We start from the raw sequence: 22,417 nt of genomic DNA, 5'->3' as shown, positions 1-22,417 counted from the left end.
TGGATTACTTGTTACTGACATCTGATGTTAACTTCATGCCATGAATATTTACTGAGAAAGACTTTTTCTTCCCCCTTCTATGCTTTCTTTTGCAGATAACACAGAAGTCGATTGTAGCCCAAGTGCAGAAAACCCTGAGCAGCACAACCTTCTCGAACAGCTCCAGTCCCGCTATCGGCAAATGGAGGAGCGCATCACCTGCCCGATCTGCATTGACAACCAAATCAAGCTGGTGTTCCAGTGCGGCCACGCTTCCTGCTTGGAATGTAGTGCCTCCCTCAAATCCTGTCCCATCTGCCGGCAAACTATCCGCGAGCGCATCCAGCTGTTTGTATGAGGGACAAAGGAGGTTTTCCCAAGCCTCCCAAAGGTGTATCTGGAACCAGTGCGGTTCTTGGGAGATGATTCTAGTTCTTCCAGTATTGCTGTACAAGTGGGCCCGATGTGTCGCGCTTATGAATACGCTACTCTAGCCATTAAGGAGCCAACTGTTGGAAGCCCCGTTCCTCATCTTCAAAGTCGATTACTCCTCTACCTTGAAAGATGGCCACAAGTATTGCACCCCATCTACTGCTGGGAGGTGGCAGAACCAGAAGGAATTCCAGTCACCGATGACACCACTTACTCTGCTTAGCTGCTTAATGGTTTCCACATCCAGTAACAGGACTCTCCAAAACGCCAACTTGATCCACTGTTCACTGAAAGCCACTCTTTTGTTTTTGTCAGAATGACTAAACAAAGCTGTGCTGTACACACCTGCTTCTAGAAATGCAGAAAAACACAGGGCTCTGCTCCCGTTTCCACATGCTATACATACTTGCTTGTTTTTCTGAAGGTGCTTTGATTTTGGAGGAGGAAAAAAAAAACCCTCCACTTGGGATCAAGGACAGTGGGGGCTGCAAAGTAAAGATGAGGACTTGTACAGGTCTCGCGGTTGAGAGTACACACTACATGCTGTTCTGGAGATGGCCGGCCAGCCACCACTTCTTGTGCTTGGCATTTCGGATGTCCACTTTGCTTTACTTTACAGCTTCAGTTACATTCATGGCTTTATATTCTCAACTACACCGCAGTCGTGAATGAAGTGGAGGAGCCTTCATCACATCTGCTCATCTTCCCACAGCACTACTGAGAATCTCTGACCACTGCGTTTCAGTCAACCCACTGGCGCAGGACACCTCCTCTTGGCACTGCTGGCTTCCTGTTGGGATGTAGCACTTGAATGTTTCTTCTTGCCTTTTTTTATAATAAAAAAAAAAATAAGATAACTTATTAAGCAATTAAACATATGCACGTGACATGTAGGAGTAACTCAAGTTTGGTGCCAAACAGCCAGTCAGGAAACTGACCATCTCATGAGGGTCTTGCGCTGCCGCAGTTCCGATTGTATCTTTTACTTTACACTGAAGATGACTACGTCCTCATCTTACTGTAGCTACATGGATGTACTAAAATGCCAAAATGTCACCACCTCTGACGTCCTAACGCCTGTTTGAAACACTTCCACTTTCTCACACTAGGCTTCCATTTTGTCCATTTCAGAATCTTCTGGGCTACAAATCAAGTGCAAGATGCTTATCTTTATTAAATTGTAAAAAACTATACAACCACATTAAGGCACAACCTTTTGATGGCTCTAAACCCCACCAAAAAAGTCAAGAACCAGCGCAGTGTTAAGAGGGGATTTGGAAATTGTAAAAAAAACAACAACATATATATATATCTACATAAAATGATGCTATCAGTATTTGTTGTACAGAACTTCACTCTCTGCTCTGGGCCTTGTTCTTTACTCAAGTTATTTTGTTTTCTTTAAGAATATTTTGAAATAAATATGTAATTATTTTATAAAATGAGACTGGTCTAGAGTAATTTGTAGTCTTTGATTTGGTTTTTAAACATGTCACCCTCAGTATGGCTCCCCTTGATGCCCTTTAGATACGGTCAAGCCAAGCACCTCACGTACTGGGAATGCACCGAGACCACAGCTCCACGAGACACTGGTCAAGGTTCGGCTACATGAAGGTCTTGTCCAATGCCATTTTTCCACCATGAAAGTCTTGCTTTAAACTGGTGTTTTGTTTTTTGACCCAAAACAAAAGTGAAAACTTTGTTAACCTGGTAATTTCCTTTTGTAATGGTGAAAAGATGGAAACAATCAAAACACAGACTTTATGGCTCAAACTCCTACAGTTAATTCTTGCAGTGACCACATGCTGGTATTTGTACTCAACAGCAGATTAAAACTTGTCAATTGAAGGATGCAGAAAAGTACAAATGTAGGCAAAGATCAAGGAAAATTACTTGCGTAGGTAGGTAGTTTTCCCAAAAACAAAACCACAGGGTTAGATGCAAGGGTAAACTTCACACAGAGCAATATATAATGTTACCTTCTAATCTCAAAATTCAGATTTTACAAAAGTTGACCAGGCACTGGAAAGCAATGCTCGGGGAAAACCGCCTGAACTCCTCTCCATGTTTCATTGGCAGTCATGTTATTGGGGGTATCCAGCTGCTTTGTACAGCAGATGCTCACAGAAGGCACGTTTCCCATTTACACAAACAAACGGCTTTCCTAACGGTAATTACTAGCGCCAGCTCAGTGCATGGCAGTGACTAGGACTTTGATTGTCATTCACTTGCTGATTGAAATTGAGATACAATCAATGTGTTGCATTTTTATGGTCTTATTCTAACAATCTGTTCAAAGAAAACACATTTTACAAATGAGCAGCTTTGCTTTAGCACTCAATGTTAATGCCGATGTCTGCATTGCCCAGCACCAGCAAACTTCATAAAAAGAAATACAACTGGCAAAAGAAATGGAAGCATTTTCAAGCAATGGGAAAGAATGCAAATATTTATGAATTTCTTAACAAACATTTCATCTTTTGGTTGTTGGCCTGCAAATCAATTAAAAGTACAAATGACACACAGATTGTGAAATTGTTTGAAATAATAAATAAAAAAAAGAAACTAGCCACTGGTGTCCCTGAGGACTGAACTTGACAAAATGCTGATGTGTGCCACCTCCGAGACTGACAAGGTGGAAGACCTAGAAAATAGGGTGCTGCTCTGCTCACCCAACATGGTCTTTGTTGCGTTAAGACTCTTTTTGCTACAGACAGGGAGTACATTTCTCTTTAAGAAGAGTAATTCTTCTGTACCAGAAACCAGGCAGATGTTTTCTATTAAGTACAAGAACAATAAAAGGTATAAATCATTGATTAGTTTAAACCATAGCAAAGGCACCAACTTTTCAGAAACCATGGCTTTAGCACAGCCAGGCAGCTGGCATCATTTCCATACCATTACCAGAGCAGGACTATATTAAGCACATTTACAGTTTGATACTGGAACCTTTTTTGGAACTGGGACCAAGAAAACAACCCAGAAGATACACCTGGTGAGCTGGGTAAATTTAGCACATGGAAGCAAGACATTAGATGGACTCTTAATGATGTCCTGCAGTATTTTCCCCCCACTGCCATATCTGGAATGAAAACGTTCCTTCAACAATAGCGTCAAATACTTCAAAACAGGCACATATCACTTAAGTATCCAATACCAAACAGTTTTGTACAAGAACATTCTCCATTTATTTCACAACCCAGAACAACAAATCAAAGGGTATTGGGGAAATAATGCATTTAGGTAAATCATACATTAAACAAGTTCATGAAGAAACATAAATTAATTTTAAATAGGCATTTCCGCTTTTCTCTTTTTAACCAGCTACACCATTAGAACATTGAGAGATGCACACAAAGTCCCAAACAGGCAGGCTTACATACTCTGTACATTTCCACTCGAAATTACTTTGTCACCACCCCCCCACCCCCCCCAAAGTCCCACCCTATTCCACCACCCTCAGCAGCCCATCCCCATAAGAAGCAAGTCAGGAATGATACAGAAATTGAGTAAATGTGGCAAAGTTCACTTTAAAAACACGATAATGCTTTGACTCAACGCTTTGATGAGGTAGATCAACGCGGAGTGCTCAGAAACTGCTGGAAACAAGCAACTGGTCCAAAGCCAAGGACCCGCATACTGCCCTTCACCACAGACCCTCTGCCGCTTCTGCTACTGAAGAGACATCATGAGTGAAATACCTTACACATCCTCGACTTGCATACAGTAGATGTTGAGAATATTACCGACCTGAACACTAAGTGGTTTCCAATTCAGTCTTTTTTTGCAGCAGCATGCCTGCACAGCAGAAACAATGGGGCTGCAAAATGTTTTCACAAGAGGGGGGTAGAGTTATGACAGCTCCTGTCCTCCGCTCTCTTCTTTGCCTGGCTGAAGGTCCAATGTGGAATTGCAGAGGACAGGTTCACTCTAACAATTTACTGAAGTTATACATGCAAGTGACAAGCATCAAGTGTTGAATGGCTGAGCACAAAGGCTTAAGAAAATGCAAGTGAACAGTGATTGCCATGTGCAGTAATCCAGGAAGGAAGCTTTACAGAACAGTTTTATCTACAGAGTGTAGAAATGCCAACTTATTTTAAATATATATTATATACACTATACATATATACTTACATATATATATAAATATGTACAAAAATGTACACTGTCCTCTTACTACAGACATACAAACAGCAAGCAAAGTGAGACTCTCTTTGCAAAGTGCATGTTGGTTAATTTCTCCCAAGTGATTTCTTCTACTCGTGCCCTTAGTTTGTGGCACCTCCAGTTACTGCAACTTCGCTTGATAGGTGAACATTTCAGACAAGACACCATGAAGGGTGTTGATGCCACCTCCTCTTCATAGCTCCTACCTTGACAGCTTCAATGAAGGTTCCTGATAATGAATTTAAAAAAAAAATAAAGTCATCTAAGCCTGCTGGAGGAAAAAAAAAAACAAACTAGTTTTCACAGCCAGTAGCAGAGTGATTAAAATTATTAAAATAAGAAAAAAATAGAAATGTGCAAGTTATCAATAATGATAAAGGAAATTGATGCTCAACAGATTTATCAGAATGCAGTCCGCCTGTCAGAGACATCAGGCTCTGGACAATCAGAACAGAATCAGCAGCAGTACAATAATTTTAGTACAACTATCGATTCAAGAGCATAGCTAGAACAAAGAAAAAAAAATTGTCCAAAAGTATGTAGGGGTGCGTTAATAAACAGAAGGTTAATTGCACAAGTAATGTACAAAAACAGGTTATTAGAAAATAGCAATACTGTATTGTGTAGCATGTCTGGGAAAAAAAACAAAACAAAAAAAACAAAATGCTGAAAAGAGTTAAGAGGTAAAGCAAACAAGCCTCCTTTTACATCTAGACTTCAGTTTTTACCTTTGGAAAAAAATACATTTTTATAATACATTCAATTAATTTTTAAATAGCAACATTCGATCCGACAATCCTATTGTGTACTGCTTAATAATTTCCAGGAGTGAGCATTTTGAATTTGTAAGAATTCTTTATGATTTTTTGAAATCAGTTTAATTTGGTGGTGGGGGGTTTGGCACCTTATATATAACAGATATAGGAAATTTCTCAAAAGTTTACTAAGACATATCATAAAACTTATAAATGGAAGTCTGAATTGCCCGAAACTGTTACCCAAACAATCTTTGTAGCTGTATCTATCACCAGTCTTCTTTTAGCTCCTCCCGCAAGAGGTCACCACAGCAGATCATCTTCTTCCATATCCTTATGTCCTCTGCATCTTGTTCTGTTACACCCTCACCTGCATGTCCTCTCTCACTACATCCATAAATCTTCTCTTAGGCCTTCCTCTTCCCTGGTAGTTCTATCCTTAGCATCCTTCTCCCAATATACCCAGCATCTCTCCTCTGCACATGTCCAAACCAACACAATCTTGCCTCTCTGACTTTGTATCCCAACCGTCCAACTTGAGGCGACCCTCTGATGTACTCATTTTTAATCCTGTCCACCCTTGTCACACCCAATGCAAATCTTAACATCTTTAACTCTGCCACCTCCAGCTCTGTCTTCTGATTTCTGGTCAGTGCCACCATCTCTAACCCATATAACACAGCTGGTCTCACTACCATCCTGTAGACCTTCCCTTTCAATCTTGCGTATATCCGTCTGTCACAAATCACTCCAGACACTCTTCTCCACACATCCCACCCTTCCTGCACTCTTTTTCACCTCTCTTCCACAATCCCCAATACTCTGTACTGTTGATCCCAAGTATTTAAACTCATCCACCTTCAAACTCTACTCCTTGCATCCTCATCATTCCACTGACCTCCCTCTTATTCACACAAATGTATTCTATCTTACTCATACTGACTTTCATGCCTCTCCCCTCTACAGCAAATCTTCATCTCTCCAGGGTCTCCTCAACCTGCTCCCTACTATCGTTACAGATCACAATGTCATCAGCAAACATCATAATCCACATGGACTCCTGTCTAATCTCGTCTGTCAACCTGTCCATCACCACTGCAAATAAAAAAGGGCTCAGAGCTGATCCCTGATGTAATCCCACCTCCACCTTGAATGCATCTGCCACTTCTACCGCGGACCTCACTGCTGTCACACTTCCCTCGTACATATCCTGTGAAACTCTTACATACTTCTCTGCCACTCCTGACTTAATCATACAATACCACAACTCCTCTTGAGGCACCCTGTCATATGCTTTCTCTAAGTCCACAAAGACGTAATGCAACTCCTTCTGGCCTTCTCTATACTTCTCCATCAACACCCTCAAACCAAACATTGCATCTGTGGTGCTCTTTCCTGGTATGAAACCATACTGCTGCTCACTAATCACCACCTCCCATCTTAGCCTAGCTTCCACTACTCTTTCTCATAACTTCATGCTGTGGCTCATCAGGTTTATCCCCCTGTAGTTACTACAGTCCTGCACATCCCTCTTATTCTTAAATATTGGCACCAGTACACTTCTTCTCCACTCCTTGGGCATCCTCTCACTTTTGAAGATTCCATTAAACAATCTGGTTAAACACTCCATTGCCATCTCTCCTAAATACCTCTTCCACAGGTATGTCATCTGGACCAACAGCCTTTCCATTCTTCATCCCCTTCATAGCTGTCCTTACTTCCTCCTTGGTAATCCATTGCAGTTCCTGATTCACTATCTGCACATTATCAATCTCTTCTCTCTCGTTTTCTTCATTCATCAGCCTCTCTTTCCATCTGCTCAACACACTCTCCTCGCTTGTATGTTTCCATCTTTATATTTTATTACCCTAACCTGCTGCACATCTTTCCCAGCTCAGTCCCTCTGACTAGCCAATCGGTACAGGTCCTTTTTTCCCTCCTTAGTGTACAACCTCTCATACAACTCACAGTGCCTGTCTCGCCTTCTCCCTAAACTCAACCTAGTAGTCTTCCTTTTTCCAACTTCCACCATTTGATCCTTCGCTCTGCCCTCACGCTCATCCTCTTCATCTCCAACGTCATCCTACAGACCACCATCCTATGCTGCTTGACTACACTTTCTCCTACCACCACTTTGCAGTCTTCAATCTCCTTTAGATTGACTCTTTTGCATAGGATGTAATCTACCTGTGTGCATCTTCCTCTACCAGTGCACAACACTAAAGGCGAATTTCCCTAAAGGCCATACAGTATCCTGGCACAGTTCAGCACAGACGCCGGTATCAGTGGATGCGAGATTCTTCTTATCAAATCTAAAACAGTGTTCTGTATCAGCTGGATGCAGTCTTTGCAATTTGGTCAGGCAAAGAAAATGCTGCTTTGTTTTCAATAATTAACAATTGGTAAGTAATGTATCTGTACTGTATGTACACTTCTGATTTTCATAAAATCTGAAGGTAATGTCTTGTTTGACAGGGTGTTATACTTTTGACTATTCACATTAAACTTGAAGATATGAAGGGAAATTTTTGTATGAGCCTACCGTTTACTATTATACTAAAGATTAATGGGTAGTTTAGTTTTTGGTTTATACTTGCCTAAGTTTTACGAAAAACATTCATTTAAAAATGTTTTGCACGGTAGTTTATCTGTGTTTGGAATTTTATAAAACTTTCTGAAGTAATACTACTATTAAGAGCATTTTTCTTCACATCATAACCAATAACTATTGCAAAAATGTTGTGAAATATCAGGATATTAAGTCTGTATCACCCACTCCTAATTGCTTACTAAATACTATTTTTTCCTCTCCTAGTTTTGTCATTTAGTTTTAATAAACAGAAAAAAACAAATGCTAAGCATACAATATGGAAGCTGGGGAGAACAAGCAAATAAATAAAAAGAACCTGATTTGTAGGGTTAATAATAAATTATCCAAGAATTACAGTGGATTAACTAATAGTAACTTATTATATTGTGGAAGTAAATCAATTAAGAAGGTGGGGGTTGGAGAATTAAAGACTTATTCTTACAAAGTTTCTTACTAAAGAAAAGTTTAAATGCAGCAGTAAAATTAATCAATTTACCGGTTCTCTGTCGTCCGATTGCATATTGCCATCTTGTCCACGGATGTCACTTGAAGCAGTGCTGCGAGTGACTGGCCCACTGCTGCGTTCTCTGGTTTTAATTGGCAAGTGATCTTTCTTGAGGGATGGAATTGTGCTTTTCCTCTGTGCCACCTCCTTAGTTCCTCGCTGTTGCATGTGGTTGCTAACTGCTAAAGAAAAGTGGGATTGCACCATTTGGACACTTCCTTTACTCAGCATCCTGCTCTTTTTAGCATAAGGTATAGTGCTTGGCTGGAAGGAGGCATGTCTTTTACTGCGGATCTGTGAGCTTGAAACCTTTGTCTTATGTCCAGCTGGTTTGATCACTGGCCCTATGTGGTTGGCTCTGGTTTTCCCCAGCTTATTTGGTGAGCCTTGCAACTTGATCTCAGAGTCTGCCGTTTTCCTCCTCAGGTTTCCACTTTTCTCTTTGGACATCTGAGCACCCCTGCTACCAGTTTTCTTACTTTTTTTTGATAAGACCGGCTTTCTGGGGCAGCTAACCGTTACATGCTTGTTGAGACTTCCAATGTAAGTGAACTCTCGGCTGCAGTGAGGACAAATGTGACTTGTAGAAATTTCGTGGCTCCTTTTAGCAGTAAGAGCAGCTCTGTTCTTCTGGGAAATTGCCTTTTGGACCAACTGGTTCTTTTTCTTGTTCAGTGCACTGAGTTTCATCTTGGCGGATGGTTCCTGATTAAAATTAAGTTTTTTCGGTTGCCCCATTCTACGGAATGCATTCTGCCCTAAGCTACTGACTTCTGCAGTAGCAGCAACAGAGACCAAGCCATTTTGAGGTTTTACAGCCTGTTTGAGGGGTACTGGGTTCTTCTTGGGTGTGTAGCGCTTTCTGTCACTGGCAGATGCACACACAAGAATGTGCTTGTGCAGCTCAGGCATATTGTCAAAGCTCTTGCCACACTTAGTGCAGCGAATGGCAGTACTAAATGTCTGTGGGATGTTGCGGGTGGTGAAATTACTGGCTGAAGCCACAGACCCAGCAGGTGTCCTATTGTGATATGGAAAAGGAGGTGGCTTAAAGCTGGGGTAGTGTTGGTTGATTCCCAGCCGCACATCTGGTCCTTTGGAATTGTCACCACCAGTAGCCATTACTTTAATTGTGGTGTACAACTCCTCACTGGAGTCATTCAATTCTTCATCCTCTTCAGAAATCTCAGGGTCTGGATCCAGGATGGTTTGGATAGGGTTTGTGTAATTTTGAGGCCGCAACTTGCCATTCTCAAGCTCCATGTGAGTGCAGAGTTCCTCTGGATGCAGATCTTTCTGGTGCTGTTCCAGGTTACAGAGGAAAGCAAACTCCTTGTTGCAGAGGGTGCAGATAAAGACCTTTCCTACACCATGCAGTACAGAGCGATGATCCATCAAAATCTTGGCATCCTGAAAAAGCTGCACACAAAACTCACACTTGTAGGGCCAGTCACTAACATGGTCCGTGATATGTTGGCTCAGTTCCTTGATTGATGTAAAGGACTTCTCACAAACATTGCAACTAAAGTTTTTGCAGAAAGTATCCTGCCAAGAGGATGTCTCCTGAAATGTTGCACTGGGACTAAGTGTAGAACCAGCATTTCCATATTGAATTTCATCTTCTGGAGTCTCCTTGACCTGGACACATGAAAGAGGGACAGAAGACTGGGATGCAAATTCGTCAACTGCAGCAGAGCTGGGCACCAATACATTGCATGCATGAGAAACAGCATCCTCTATAGTGGAACCATCTACTTCTCTCCCACAAGCATCTGCGGTAAGATGGTCAAAGGATTCAACGGCATCTAAAGCCTTCTCATCTGGATCAGCTGGAAAACACTGTGGTAGCTGTGGACTGGCAGAATTCATTTGACTATCTGTAGAGTCCGCATGCGTTACATCCAATTTCGCAGGCCACTCTGCAGCATCGGAAGTAAGCAAATTACATTCCACTACAGATGCCTCAGAAAGAGAATGACACAAATCCTTACTACAATGATCAGGAACTAGATCTACAGTTGAAGTAATTGAGGCATTAAGGGTAGCACAATGAACTGGAGTAGGAGAGGAGCTGGGAGACAAAACAGGAAGTGAAGAAAAGGAGGAGCAAAGCTGAAGGGCAGGGGATTCTGCTGTTGAAATAGGAGAAGGAACACTAGGCAGGAGAGGTGGAGGTGAAGTGGGAGCAGTGGGAGCAGGTGTATTGGGAGAAGGAGGGTGGAGAGTCACAGGGGTTAATGAGGGAGGAGGGGGGTGAGGGTTGAGTCCTGGGGACAGCGCTCTAGATTCACAAGAAGATTCCAACTCAAGATCCACCTCTTCTGCAGTTGTTCCTACGTCTTCCCCAACATATTCATTTAGAAGCACCTTCTCCAGCATGCATGTATTTGGTTTTTTCTTCCTTAGTAACTGCTGGGATATCCCAGTAGGTTTGACATCAGGCTCTGGAGAAGCTTTTCGGTGAACGCTCAGATCCAGCACAGTCTCACCAGTATTTGGCCCTTTGGATATGTCCTCTGCCTTCTGCTTAACACTGCTGGAGAGGTCAAGAGGTTGCTGGTTGCATGAAGAACCTGAACTTCTGACAGACGACCAATCAGCTGAAGAAACTTTGTAAGCATCTGTCCCAAGTGGACTCAAGGTTTCTTTTTCATCCTTGCTAGACAAGCTCCAACTTGGTGAGCAGCAGTGGCTTTCTATCTTTGGCACTTTCAGAGCAAAAGGTGGCACATCTACTGCAGATTTTCCACTTTCAACTCGCGGAGCAGGGCTGTGCTGTGGCGAACTTGGAGGAGAGGCTGTCCTTCGTTTGAATCTGCCTGAGGAAGACATCAGAGGCGATCCAAGCCTACTACCCTCAGTAAACAGTTGGCCTGGTTTGGGACTGTCTTGTGTTTGGAGAAGTTGCTTAAGTTTTGGGGAAAGGTAAACCGTTTTTTCTTTTTGAAGAGCCATGTTGTCATTGGCCTGAGGAAACAGTTTTACTACTAAAGTCGAAAGAGAGGACGTGGAGGAGGAGGAGGAGGAGCATGACGATGATGACGAAGAGGAAGATGATGAGGAGGAGGATGACATCACTGGCTCGGGATCCAACTCTTTTTTAATTTTAGGTAGCGGAGGACTGGCAGTTCGCCTTCTTACAACTGATGACCCACATGCAGATGCTTCCTTGGTTTTACAGTTAGTGGTCTCTATTGGGCTTCCTTCACAAACTTTATCAGGGCTAATTAATAAAGCATCGAGGCCAAGTAAAGTAGCAGAGTTGGGGTCAACCTCAAACACTTCACAATTGCTGACACTAGTAGTAGAGAGGATCTTCCCATCAATATAGAGACTAAGATTCTCAGAAATGTTGCTTGAGATGTCCACAATATACTCTTCATCCTGCTCACCATCATCTTCAAGGTCTTCACTTGGCATATAGACGGGTGGAGGACTGGCATTAGAAGACTCCTCTGGAGGTGACGGCACTTTAGGAAGCTGTATCTCTGCTTCCTGCAACAGTATTCCTTTTCGCCTAACGCCTTTTGGCAGTAGGTGGCGTTCATGTATCCTTCGCTGGTGTCTACGCATGTTAGTGTGTGTTCCAAATACCTTTTTGCAATATTTGCATGGATGCAGCTCTCGTTCCTCCCCATTTTCATCAAGAATGGCCATCTTTTCCAAATCCAAAGAGTCGTTTTTTTCATATTCTACATTTTCTTGCAGGTCACTATCATTCTGTGACCCCATGATGATAAAATTGCCTGATGTAGCAACAAGATCTGGACTTGAACTTTCAGTTGTTAGAGGAGGACTAAAAGAGACAATAGAGCCAACAGGAACAACTTGTTTTCTTTTAGGGCCCACTTCATGTCTTCGCTCATGGCGGCGACGATTAATCTGTGTACCAAACGCTTTGTCACAATAGCAGCATTTGAATGTATGGCTCGATGTGGAGGCATGAATGTGCATGTGTCGTTCAAGCCCCTGCTTTGTGGTAAATCGGCGCTGGCAGTGTTGGCATGGATACAGGAAAGAATCCTGTTCATTGCTCTTTAAGCTGGGCAGGTGATCCTGGAGAGCCTGAGGCACCTGTTTTTGGTCTTCACCTTCTGAAGGGTTATGGTGGCACTGTGCCTGCATATCTGCAACAGTTTTATCTGGATTAACCGAGGCTGGATCATTAATTTCTGCTGGTAGCAATTCATGCGTTTCTCCCAACTCTTCATCTGATTCTTCCTCCGCCTCCTCTTCCTCCTCCTCCACATCATCATCATCATCATCGTCATCCACCAGGTTATCATCCTCATCTTCCTCATCCTCAACCTCTTCTTCAGTTAATGCCTCTGGAATGCAAGGTGGGACCATGGTGTCCAAATTCTCCTGGCTTACTATCTCCTTGACAATGGTAGTCTGCTCCACTGATAACTTACTGGAGGCTGAAGGATTCTCATCCTCTTCCTTAGGACCTGTGACAAACAGAGTAAACAACCAATCAAACCAGAATATCAAGCTCATCTTACAAAGGGGAATTTCACTTGACCACTGTATCACAAATAAATTCAGGCCACACTTATATCAAGCTATATAGAAAAATGTTGCACTAAGCATTTAATTTCTTATTTTCCATAAAAAGGCCACAAAATACAAACAGACTAGAAGCTTAAAGCTAATGTTTAAAACAGGTCAATGAGAAGTAAATTAGTAGACAAAAGCAAATTAAGTATCTACAACATCACTGTTAAAGCGATTTAAAAAAAATTTAATCACAAAAGACAATCCACTTCTTTTAACTTATTTCTAACAAGTAATATGTTAGTACAACAGATTTACTTTGGCACTGAGAAATACTAGGTAATTTTGAAGTAAAACATGTTTTTTCATAATAATGGCAAACATTTGTCTGGTTACGAAACCTGTATTTTCGAGTGAAGCATTATTAAAAACTGCATATTTTTGATCGTCTGTAGAGCACCAGAGTAAATGTAACATAACAGCTTTAAAATGTACTTTAGAGCATCAAAGGTTCAAATTCAAGAAAACCTGCCTTTGTTTCTAAAGTTTGACTATAATGTATATATGAATACATAATCTTCAAAGACTCTCTCTCTCTCTATCTATATATATCTATCTATATCTATATCTCACACATATACATACACAAACAGTGGGTACGGAAAGTATTCAGACCCCCTTCAATTTTTCACTCTTTGTTATATTGCAGCCATTTGCTAAAATCATTTAAATTAATGTTTTCCCTCATTAATGTACACACAGCACCCAATATTAACAGACAAAAAAACAAGAATTTTTTAAATTGTTGCAGATTTATTGAAGAAAAACTGAAATATCACATGGTCCTAAGTATTCAGACCCTTTGCTCAGTATTTAGTAGAAGCACCCTTTTGAGCTAATACAGCCATGAGTCTTCTTGGGAAAGATGCAACAAGTTTTTCACACCTGGATTTGGGGATCCTCTGCCATTCCTCCTTGCAGATCCTCTCCAGTTCTGTCAGGTTGGATGGTAAACGTTGGTGGACAGCCATTTTTAGGTCTCTCCAGAGATGCTCAATTGGGTTTAAGTCAGGGCCCTGGCTGGGCCATTCAAGAACAGTCACAGAGTTGTTGTGAAGCCACTCCTTTGTTATTTTAGCTGTGTGCTTAGGGTCATTGTCTTGTTGGAAGGTAAACCTTCGGCCCAGTCTGAGGTCCTTAGCACTCTGGAGAAGGTTTTTGTCCAGGATATCCCTGTACTTGGTCGCATTCATCTTTCCTTCGATTGCAACCAGTCGTCCTGTCCCTGCAGCTGAAAAACACCCCCACAGCATGATGCTGCCACCACCATGCTTCACTGTGGGGACTGTATTGGACAAGTGATGAGCAGTGCCTGGTTGTCTCCACACACTAAGGAGAGTCAAGACACATGACAGCCCGCATGGAGTTTGCTAAAAGACACCTGAAGGACTCTGAGATGGGGAGAAATAAGATTCTCTGGTCTGATGAGACCAAGATAGAACTTTTTGGCCTTAATTCTAAGCTGCAAAAAGTATAACAAAATGAAGCAGCATCTAGTTTGTCCTACAGCTGAATAAAATGAGAGCTTAATTGTGAAAATACTCGAAGAAATTACTCTTCACCTAAAGAAAAATATAGGCCAAGTACACAAGTTGCTATCAAAATTATGACTAAAACTGCAGTATTCATGAAAGTAGCTCTCTGGGATTGAAATTTTGCAATATTATGGAGACAAAAAAAAGGATTGAGGTATCTTTACTTCTGAAAAATAAAAGTCTCGGAAGAAAAAGATTTTAACTTTTTAAAAAATATGAAGGTACTGTAGTTTTCTAATATGTATGGTATCCCAAGAGGTGAATCTTTATGCAGGTAACACTTTTTGCTCAGAAGTTGACATATGTTGGTAAGTTTTATGGCCTTTGCATTTGTTTTGGTGCCCACAGGACAGTGTTTTCTTTATAAATAATGCACATATACCATCATTAATACTCTGCGTCATTTTTTTTATGTTCTTGTCATCTATACTAATAAAAGGCAAAGCCCTCACTCACTCACTCATCACTAATTCTCCAACTTCCCGTGTGGGTGTAAGGCTGAAATTTGGCAGGTTCATTCCTTACAGCTTCCTTACAAAAGTTGGGCAGGTTTTATATCGAAATTCTACGCGTAATGGTCATAACTGGAAGCAGTTTTTCTCCATTTACTGTAATGGAGATGAGCTTCAACGCCGTGGGGAGTTTCGGGTGACATCATCACGCCTCCCACGTAATCACACAGTACATAGAAAACCAGGAAGACCTCAAAAAAGCGCTGAAGAAAACATGCATTATATAATTGAGAAGGCAGCGAAACAATAAGAAGCGAGCGAGTGACATATACAACCATATTCATGAGTTCTGCTACTTCGGAAACAAAGCACGATGTAAACCTAAACTTTAAATTAAGTTCATAGACAGGCTGCCGCTGGAGTTTGTAATTTAGTGCCTGCCCATATAAGGCCGTCCGTCAGCGGCAATCCAATAGCAAACTGCCACGGGTAAATATTCACGGGTGAAGGACTGTGCTTATGGAGAGGAAGATGAGATGGTCAGGGTGGTGTTTGACACAAACTCAGCGAAACTGCGAGAGAAAGTTTTAAGTGCCAGGACTAAGGTAACATTAAATACAGCCATGGACAAAGTCTCAGTGCTCTTTGGAGGTCATTCATATATATATATATATTATATATATATAGCAAAATACCAGCTACAGCGGAGAAGTAGTGTGTTAAAGAAGTAATGAAAAGAAAAGGAAACATTTTAATAATAACGTAACATGATTGACATTGTCATGAGTGTTGCTGTCATATATATACCTGCCTAAATAAGTCACCCTCGCTTTGCTCTTACTTTTTTACCGTTCATTTAATCATGGCTAGTGGCGGAAAAATTATAAAATGGAAGGAGGATTACACTGAGTATTTACCAAAATAATTATTGATGGTGAATCGATTATTCATAAAGCTTGAATTGGTGATCTGTTTTTCTGTGTTAACCTCATATTTTTTCATACTTCTTCTCAAACTAAGGTGGTGCGAGGGTAAAATGAATCGGGATGCGCTGATCAATGTAATCGGTGTACCAGGAAATCATGCATTGACAAAAGCTCCCCTTTGCTTGTAATGCAAAGCGTGATTAAATGCATTATTTTTTAACGCGTTATGGAGCACATGCATCGAAGCTTCTCAGCTGTGCTTGTGCTAAGAAAAGGAAAGATTTTAAAAATAACGTAACACGATTGTCAGTGTAACCTTTTGTAAGTAGTGCCTGGAGAATTCAGTGTGGAGAAACTCTAGAGACAGCGTGTGTATTAACTTGTGGATTTTTCTGTGAGTATTTGGTGGCAGTGTGACGGTTGCTTCGAAGACGGCGTTAGCCTGAGCTCAGCTCAGAGCGAAATGAGGTAAATGGGAGGGAGATGATGACGTGACTCCCCACCCGCCTCAACTGTCAATCCCCCACAAACACAGTCTCTCGGAATTTGCATAAGCACACCCCTTCACCTACAATTTTAACTTAGTTACAAAGTGATTAAAACTCTCGTTTATATCCTGCGTCCTCTCATTAAACTTGTATCCCGCATTACCTGTGGGCATGTGAAACGCCAGCGGTAGCCTGTCTATGAACTTAATTTAATGTTTAGGTTTACACCTTGCTTTCTTTCCGAGGTAGCAGCACTCATGAATATGGTAGTACATGTCACTCGCTCGCTTCTTATTGTTTCGCTGCCTTCTCAATTATATAATGCATGTTTTCTTAAGCGCTTTTGGAGGTCTTCCTGGTTTTCTACGCACTGCGCGATCACGTGGAGGCGTGATGATGTCACACGAAACCCCGCCCCCTACGTCTTTGCAGCTCAACTCCATTACAGTTAATGGAGAAAAATACCTTCCAGTTATGACCATTAGGCTTAGAATTTCGAAATGAAAACTGCCCAACTTTTGTAAGTAAGCTGTAAGGAATGAGCCTGCCAAATTTCAGCCTTCTACCTACACGGGAAGTTGGAGAATTAGTGATGAGTCAGTGAGTGAGTGAGTGAGTGAGGGCTTTGCCTTTTATTAGTATAGATTACATAAGAGTAAAGAAATTTGAATGTTTGTTCTTTTAACGTTTACTTTATTTCTAACTTGTATAATTTAGACAGGATATATTTTTATGGAGAGCAAAATATTATAAGTTGTTTAAGGTTTGAGTTGATTTATTCACGAATAATATTCCTGTCTGTTTTTACCATTCCTACCAAAGATATTTCTGTCGACTAAATAAAAATTCCTTCTATTTAAAATTTAAATAGAACTTGAACAAATACGATAGTTCATAATATCCACACAGACTTGCACGTAAGAGCGGGAGTCATCCGTTTTAACAAGTAGCGTATTGCACTGATACAAAATAGCTGTGTGTGTATATATGTAGATATATATAGATATATAGATATGTATATCTATCATATATCTCTATATCTCTATATATATATATCTCTATATATCTATATATATCTATCTATATATATATCTATCTATATATATATCTATCTATATCTATATCTATATCTATATATATCTATATCTATATATATATATATATATATATATATATATATCTATATATATATATATGACAACAACACTCATCACTCACAACAGTGACAAAACAATTACATTGACAATCATGTTACGTTATTTTCAAAATGTTTCCTTTTCTTTTTCATTGCTTCTTTAACACACTACTTCTCCGCTGCGAAACGCGGGTATTTTGCTAGTATCCAATATTCAGAAAGGTCACCAGGAATTTGTTTATGTACCAGTTGTGTTCCACAGAGTACGATCTGTTTTCATGGAGAAAGTCATAATGTACATGGATAAAAAATTTATCTTTTATCTTCAATAAGGGTACCAGACTTGAAATAAATTAAAACCATAATCATACATTATAATGACGGAAATAAGAGCTAATAAAGAATATCTTCTACTCGGTCAATATTCTTGGTATGTTGTTGGGCTATTAAAAGAATTGATTTTGACATTTTTTAAAATTACTTCCAATACTCATTTTTTGTGTTATCCATTCTACAGCCTACATTATGAATGTACTCCCAGTTTACCATGACTACAGACAAAGACACCATTTCCACCCACTCACAGGTGTTAATATGGCAACGAACAGCTTTGAAGTGAGCAGTCATTACTATGAGACATTGAAAAGTGGCTGGGATAGCCCCCTTGCTGCCTATTAACTATTTAGATGGTGCCCTAGGCAGCTCCCTTCTGGGTTGACCAGCCCTGCTTAAAGAACTGACACACAAGTCATTGCAAAGAATTGTGCGGTTTCTAAATTATGGAAACATTACCAAGTATTAACCTGTAAACTGTTACATTTTAAATAGGAGTATAACATTGATCTTTATATGCAAAAAACATTTTCTCTAGTTAAACATTTAACACATTAGACAGAGGTCTACAACTATTTACCCGCAGATCACTTATGTACAACACTCGTTAGCACCAGAACTCTTTCACTCCTTTGATTTTTTAACTATTGTTTGTGATATCTGCCACCATATGTTATTATGTTATTTTTCTACTATTACATACAATTTTAAAATAATATTTTGTCACATTTACTAAGGTGGTATAACTTTTCCGTGTGCTTATATACTTCCAGCTGTGATGAATAGCTTGTATTTAGTACATCAGGGCACATTTTCAGGCCAACAGAGCACAACTTCATTGAAGAGCAACTTGGCTTGTTATTTTTCTTGTAAAATATTTTGGAAATTACAAAAACAGTTTACTTACACAAAAATGCAATGTACATTTATGAAAAGCCTTTAACACTAGAATTCCTGAAGCCTACGAAAATACTCGCAATCCATCCCCACATTAACTCTTTCAGGGCGGGTGTCGACTTTTGTTAAAAGTAGAGTTTGACAGTGGTTAATCAATAGTGACAAAACCTGGTGTTATGTTTTAGGTGGACTCTTTTTGCTGTTAGGTAAGTTAATTTCATCGATTTGAACGACATTCCCTGTGCTCAAGTGAGCTGCGAGGAGTAAACAGTGGCAGAAATGGCACTGACATCTGGCAAAAGATTAAAGTGAATGCATAAATCAAAAATACGTTGTGGATGACGTTTGCATACTATTACTGAATTGGACTCTGACTTGGATACAAGGGGTCAAAAACAAATGTGAGGTACCAGCAATCACCTGATCATAGCCCTGAACAGGTTTGTGTAGCTGATGCACCTACGGCAGCGTTCACCTGGGAGGATCGCCTCTTACAAGGACAAGTAGTACAAACCATATATTGCAATGCACTGTACCTGCCGGCCCTGCCACGCATTTCTGTCCAACTTCTAGCCACAGTGTGCAGCAACAGAAATTATATGTTGATGTGTGAAATCATTGCTTTGTGTACTTTTTAGAAAAAATTTTTTTTTTGGAAAAAATATTTAGCCCTCAAAGAGTTAAATTCCATCACACCTCTCCGTCAGCGTCTTTTGTGTTGTGAATGTGTCCCTCAGCACATGCTGACTGCTATTCCATCCCCTCGCCACAGCCAAATTCGCAAAGGAGGTTCTCTGTGCTCATTGTTTATCTTGTGATTGAAGTGCCTGGAGCTGCACAGAGCAAATAATTTATCGTCATTTAAAATACATTTCATGTATGTTCGTATCTACAACAATCTATGTAAACATATCGTTAAAACAAACATTTTTATGTTTTAGTAATAAATGACAAAATGTAGACATGAAGTGTATAATGTGTGAAGCCTTAAGTCCAAATATCAAATAAACACTCACTTGGCACTTCACTCCAAGATAAACAATGAGCACCGTGAACCTTCTTTGCAATTTGAGCTGCGACAGTGGGTCGGGAAATGGGATAGCAGGCCACTTGCTGCTTGTGCTGATCGACACATTTACAACACAAAAGACGCTGACTGAGAGGTGCGAAGGAATTTAAGGTGGGCCGGGATCAAGAGTTTTTTTTCCGTAGGCTTCAGGAATTCTAGTGTTAAATGTGTTAGTGATCTGTGCATGCATTAGATAGTTTTGAGTATTTTTTTTTAATAAACAAAGTTTTTACTTGAATGAATACTTGAGTTTTAAAATTATGTATATGGTTTATAAGATTGCAATATTATGCAAGTAACATTTAACGACATTTGTGACATTTCATTGCACTACCTCAGTAGCAGTATTTGTTTTCTTTAATGTTTAAAAGCACAACACACACACCCTGTTGAAGGCATTTAAACTTCTTTACTTTTAATTATTAGAAAAGATAGCATTACTTCAAGCATTTGAATTTAATGAATACCATTTTTATTAATTGTTTTCAAAGTAAAGATTTTAATGCATATAACAAGTTTTCCCCTTAGTAACATTGTTTTGAGTACTGAAAATAGTACCGAATTTCAATACTTAGTATTATACAGAAGTTTGAAATTTTGGTATCGTGACATCCTAGTATGGTGTAATTCATTACATTTCAGCCACTTTATTTTGGAAATACTCACCCTCCTCTGATCCTCGCATCACTGAAACTGAACAGTTGGACTTTCTGTTGGACTTTGTGGTTCCCAGGGGACCAGCAGACTTTTGTCTGTTCAACCACCGTTTTCTTGCTTTGGAGAAATTTAGAGAAAAATAATCAGAAATCAGCTTTACCTGACATAAGGCATGTATTAGAACACACCTCAACGGAACACACAGACAATACAAAACACTCAGAATTCACAGGTTTTGTAGCCTGTGCAATGATCAAGAGTGTTATGGAAACAAGACTAATTAAAACGCAGACTTTAAAAACTTTTTAATAATGGAGATTTAATCTCTTTTCATTGTGTAATAACAACTCTTAGAAAAGCAAAGCATCAAGATTTTCTACCACCAGCTCTTTTAAGTTTTTTTTAAGCTTTTTTAAAATGGGGGGGGGGGAAAAAGTGTCCTTATTAACCTGTTCCACTGAAGAATCTATAAATTACAGGGATTCTGCAAAGGTATACAAAAACAATTTTGGGGTGCAAGAGTGCTGGAGAGAGCTCATTAATAATGGATAACAGTAAGAAAACTGGCAATAATTAAACCCAAAATCTAGCTGTGTAAAACTAAACAAGGCAATTAAAGATTCTAAATTGGAAGAAGCGAGTTAACTTTAAAACTAAGAAAAATTGCTTTATTCGAAAATTTGACCAAAGCAAAACTGGTAAAGACAACCTGCAGCCAAAATGACCTATGGTTCTCCAGGATGCAATGGAGATGCGCTGGTCTATAATAAACAATACTGGACAAGATCAAAATGTATCAAAACTGTCCACAGAAACTTTCATGTTATCGATCAAATTTTTTTTTTGGTGGATACCAATCACCAATTTCATCTTGATCGGCCGATTCAGATACACCCCCACTCCCCCCTTAAAAACTTTTTGCACTAAGCTCTTGCATAACCACATGCATAGAAGCCTTATATCCTATATTAAAAAGTGCATTTTTATAATTAAACTATAGATAACAGGTGTTAACTGTTCATTTTTTATTAATAAAATGAAATTCTGTAGTCTTATTGCTCAATGACCATAAAAATACTAAAATAAAATTTCCTTAATATATACTAATATGTACAAAAACATTTACTTTATTTAATGTTGTGTTTTTATTGGATACATTTCTTCAAATGATGTTTCTTTTTTTTTCTGTAATGTACCTATCATGAACAAGGCTTATTAGAAGAAAAAAAAAAAATTATACACACATACATACATATTTCATTAAACTGAAATGTACATATACAGTAATCCCTCGCTATATCGCGCTTTGACTTTCGCGGTTTCACTCTATCGCGGATTTTAAATGTAAGCACATCTAAACATATATCACAGATTTTTCACTGGTTCAGCCGCTTTCTGGACAATGGGTCTTTTAATTTAGGTTACATGCTTCCTCAGTTTGATTGCCCAGTTGATTTCATACAAGGGACGCTATTGGCGGATGGCTTAGAAGCTACCCAATCAGAGCATGTATTGCATATTAACTAAAACTCCTCAATGCTATAAGATATGCTTCAGTGCGTGGCTTGTTTGCTTCTCTCTGTCTTTCTCACTCTCTCTGCCTGACGGAGGGGGTGTGAGCAGAGGGGCTGTTTGCACAGAGGACACGGACGCTCCTCTACAAAATGCCGCTTTATCGCGGTGCTTCTGTATACTTAAAAGCATGTATTGATTTTTGATTGTTTGCTTTTCTTTGCAGCTCTCTCTGACATTCTCTGCTCCTGAGCGCTCCTTTATGACGGCGCCCTTTGAAGATAAGATATGTTTGCTTTCTTTTAATTGTGAGAAAGAAGTGTCATCTGTGTCTTGTCATGGAGCACAGTTTAAACGTTTGACTAAAGGGTGTTATTTCATGTCTAGAGGGCTCTAATAATGTTAACAGGGTGGGAGAGTTTATA

The 22,417-nt window shown here is 39.8% G+C and overlaps 2 protein-coding genes across 4 annotated transcripts in view; one reads left to right on the top strand and one right to left on the bottom strand.

The window, feature by feature from the left end:
- mib2 (MIB E3 ubiquitin protein ligase 2) overlaps window positions 1–1,854 on the top strand; it is a 209,762-nt gene extending 207,908 nt beyond the window's left edge. For both annotated transcript variants that reach the window (XM_039755849.1, XM_039755850.1), the window contains one exon: window positions 96–1,854. In XM_039755849.1, the coding sequence (XP_039611783.1) occupies window positions 96–337 (242 nt within the window). In that variant the 3' untranslated portion in view covers window positions 338–1,854. The remainder of the gene's footprint in view (window positions 1–95) is intronic.
- A 2,336-nt stretch (window positions 1,855–4,190) lies between these two features.
- prdm2b (PR domain containing 2, with ZNF domain b) overlaps window positions 4,191–22,417 on the bottom strand; it is a 232,163-nt gene continuing 213,936 nt past the window's right edge. For both annotated transcript variants that reach the window (XM_039755847.1, XM_039755848.1), the window contains 3 exons: window positions 20,490–20,597; window positions 8,423–12,882; window positions 4,191–4,810 (listed from right to left, as the gene is read on the bottom strand). In XM_039755847.1, the coding sequence (XP_039611781.1) occupies window positions 4,784–4,810; window positions 8,423–12,882; window positions 20,490–20,597 (4,595 nt within the window). In that variant the 3' untranslated portion in view covers window positions 4,191–4,783. The remainder of the gene's footprint in view (window positions 4,811–8,422; window positions 12,883–20,489; window positions 20,598–22,417) is intronic.

Source organism: Polypterus senegalus, chromosome 6, assembly GCF_016835505.1.
Source record: "Polypterus senegalus isolate Bchr_013 chromosome 6, ASM1683550v1, whole genome shotgun sequence".
Lineage (NCBI taxonomy): Eukaryota > Metazoa > Chordata > Cladistia > Polypteriformes > Polypteridae > Polypterus > Polypterus senegalus.
This window is presented reverse-complemented; position numbering and strand designations above follow the sequence as displayed.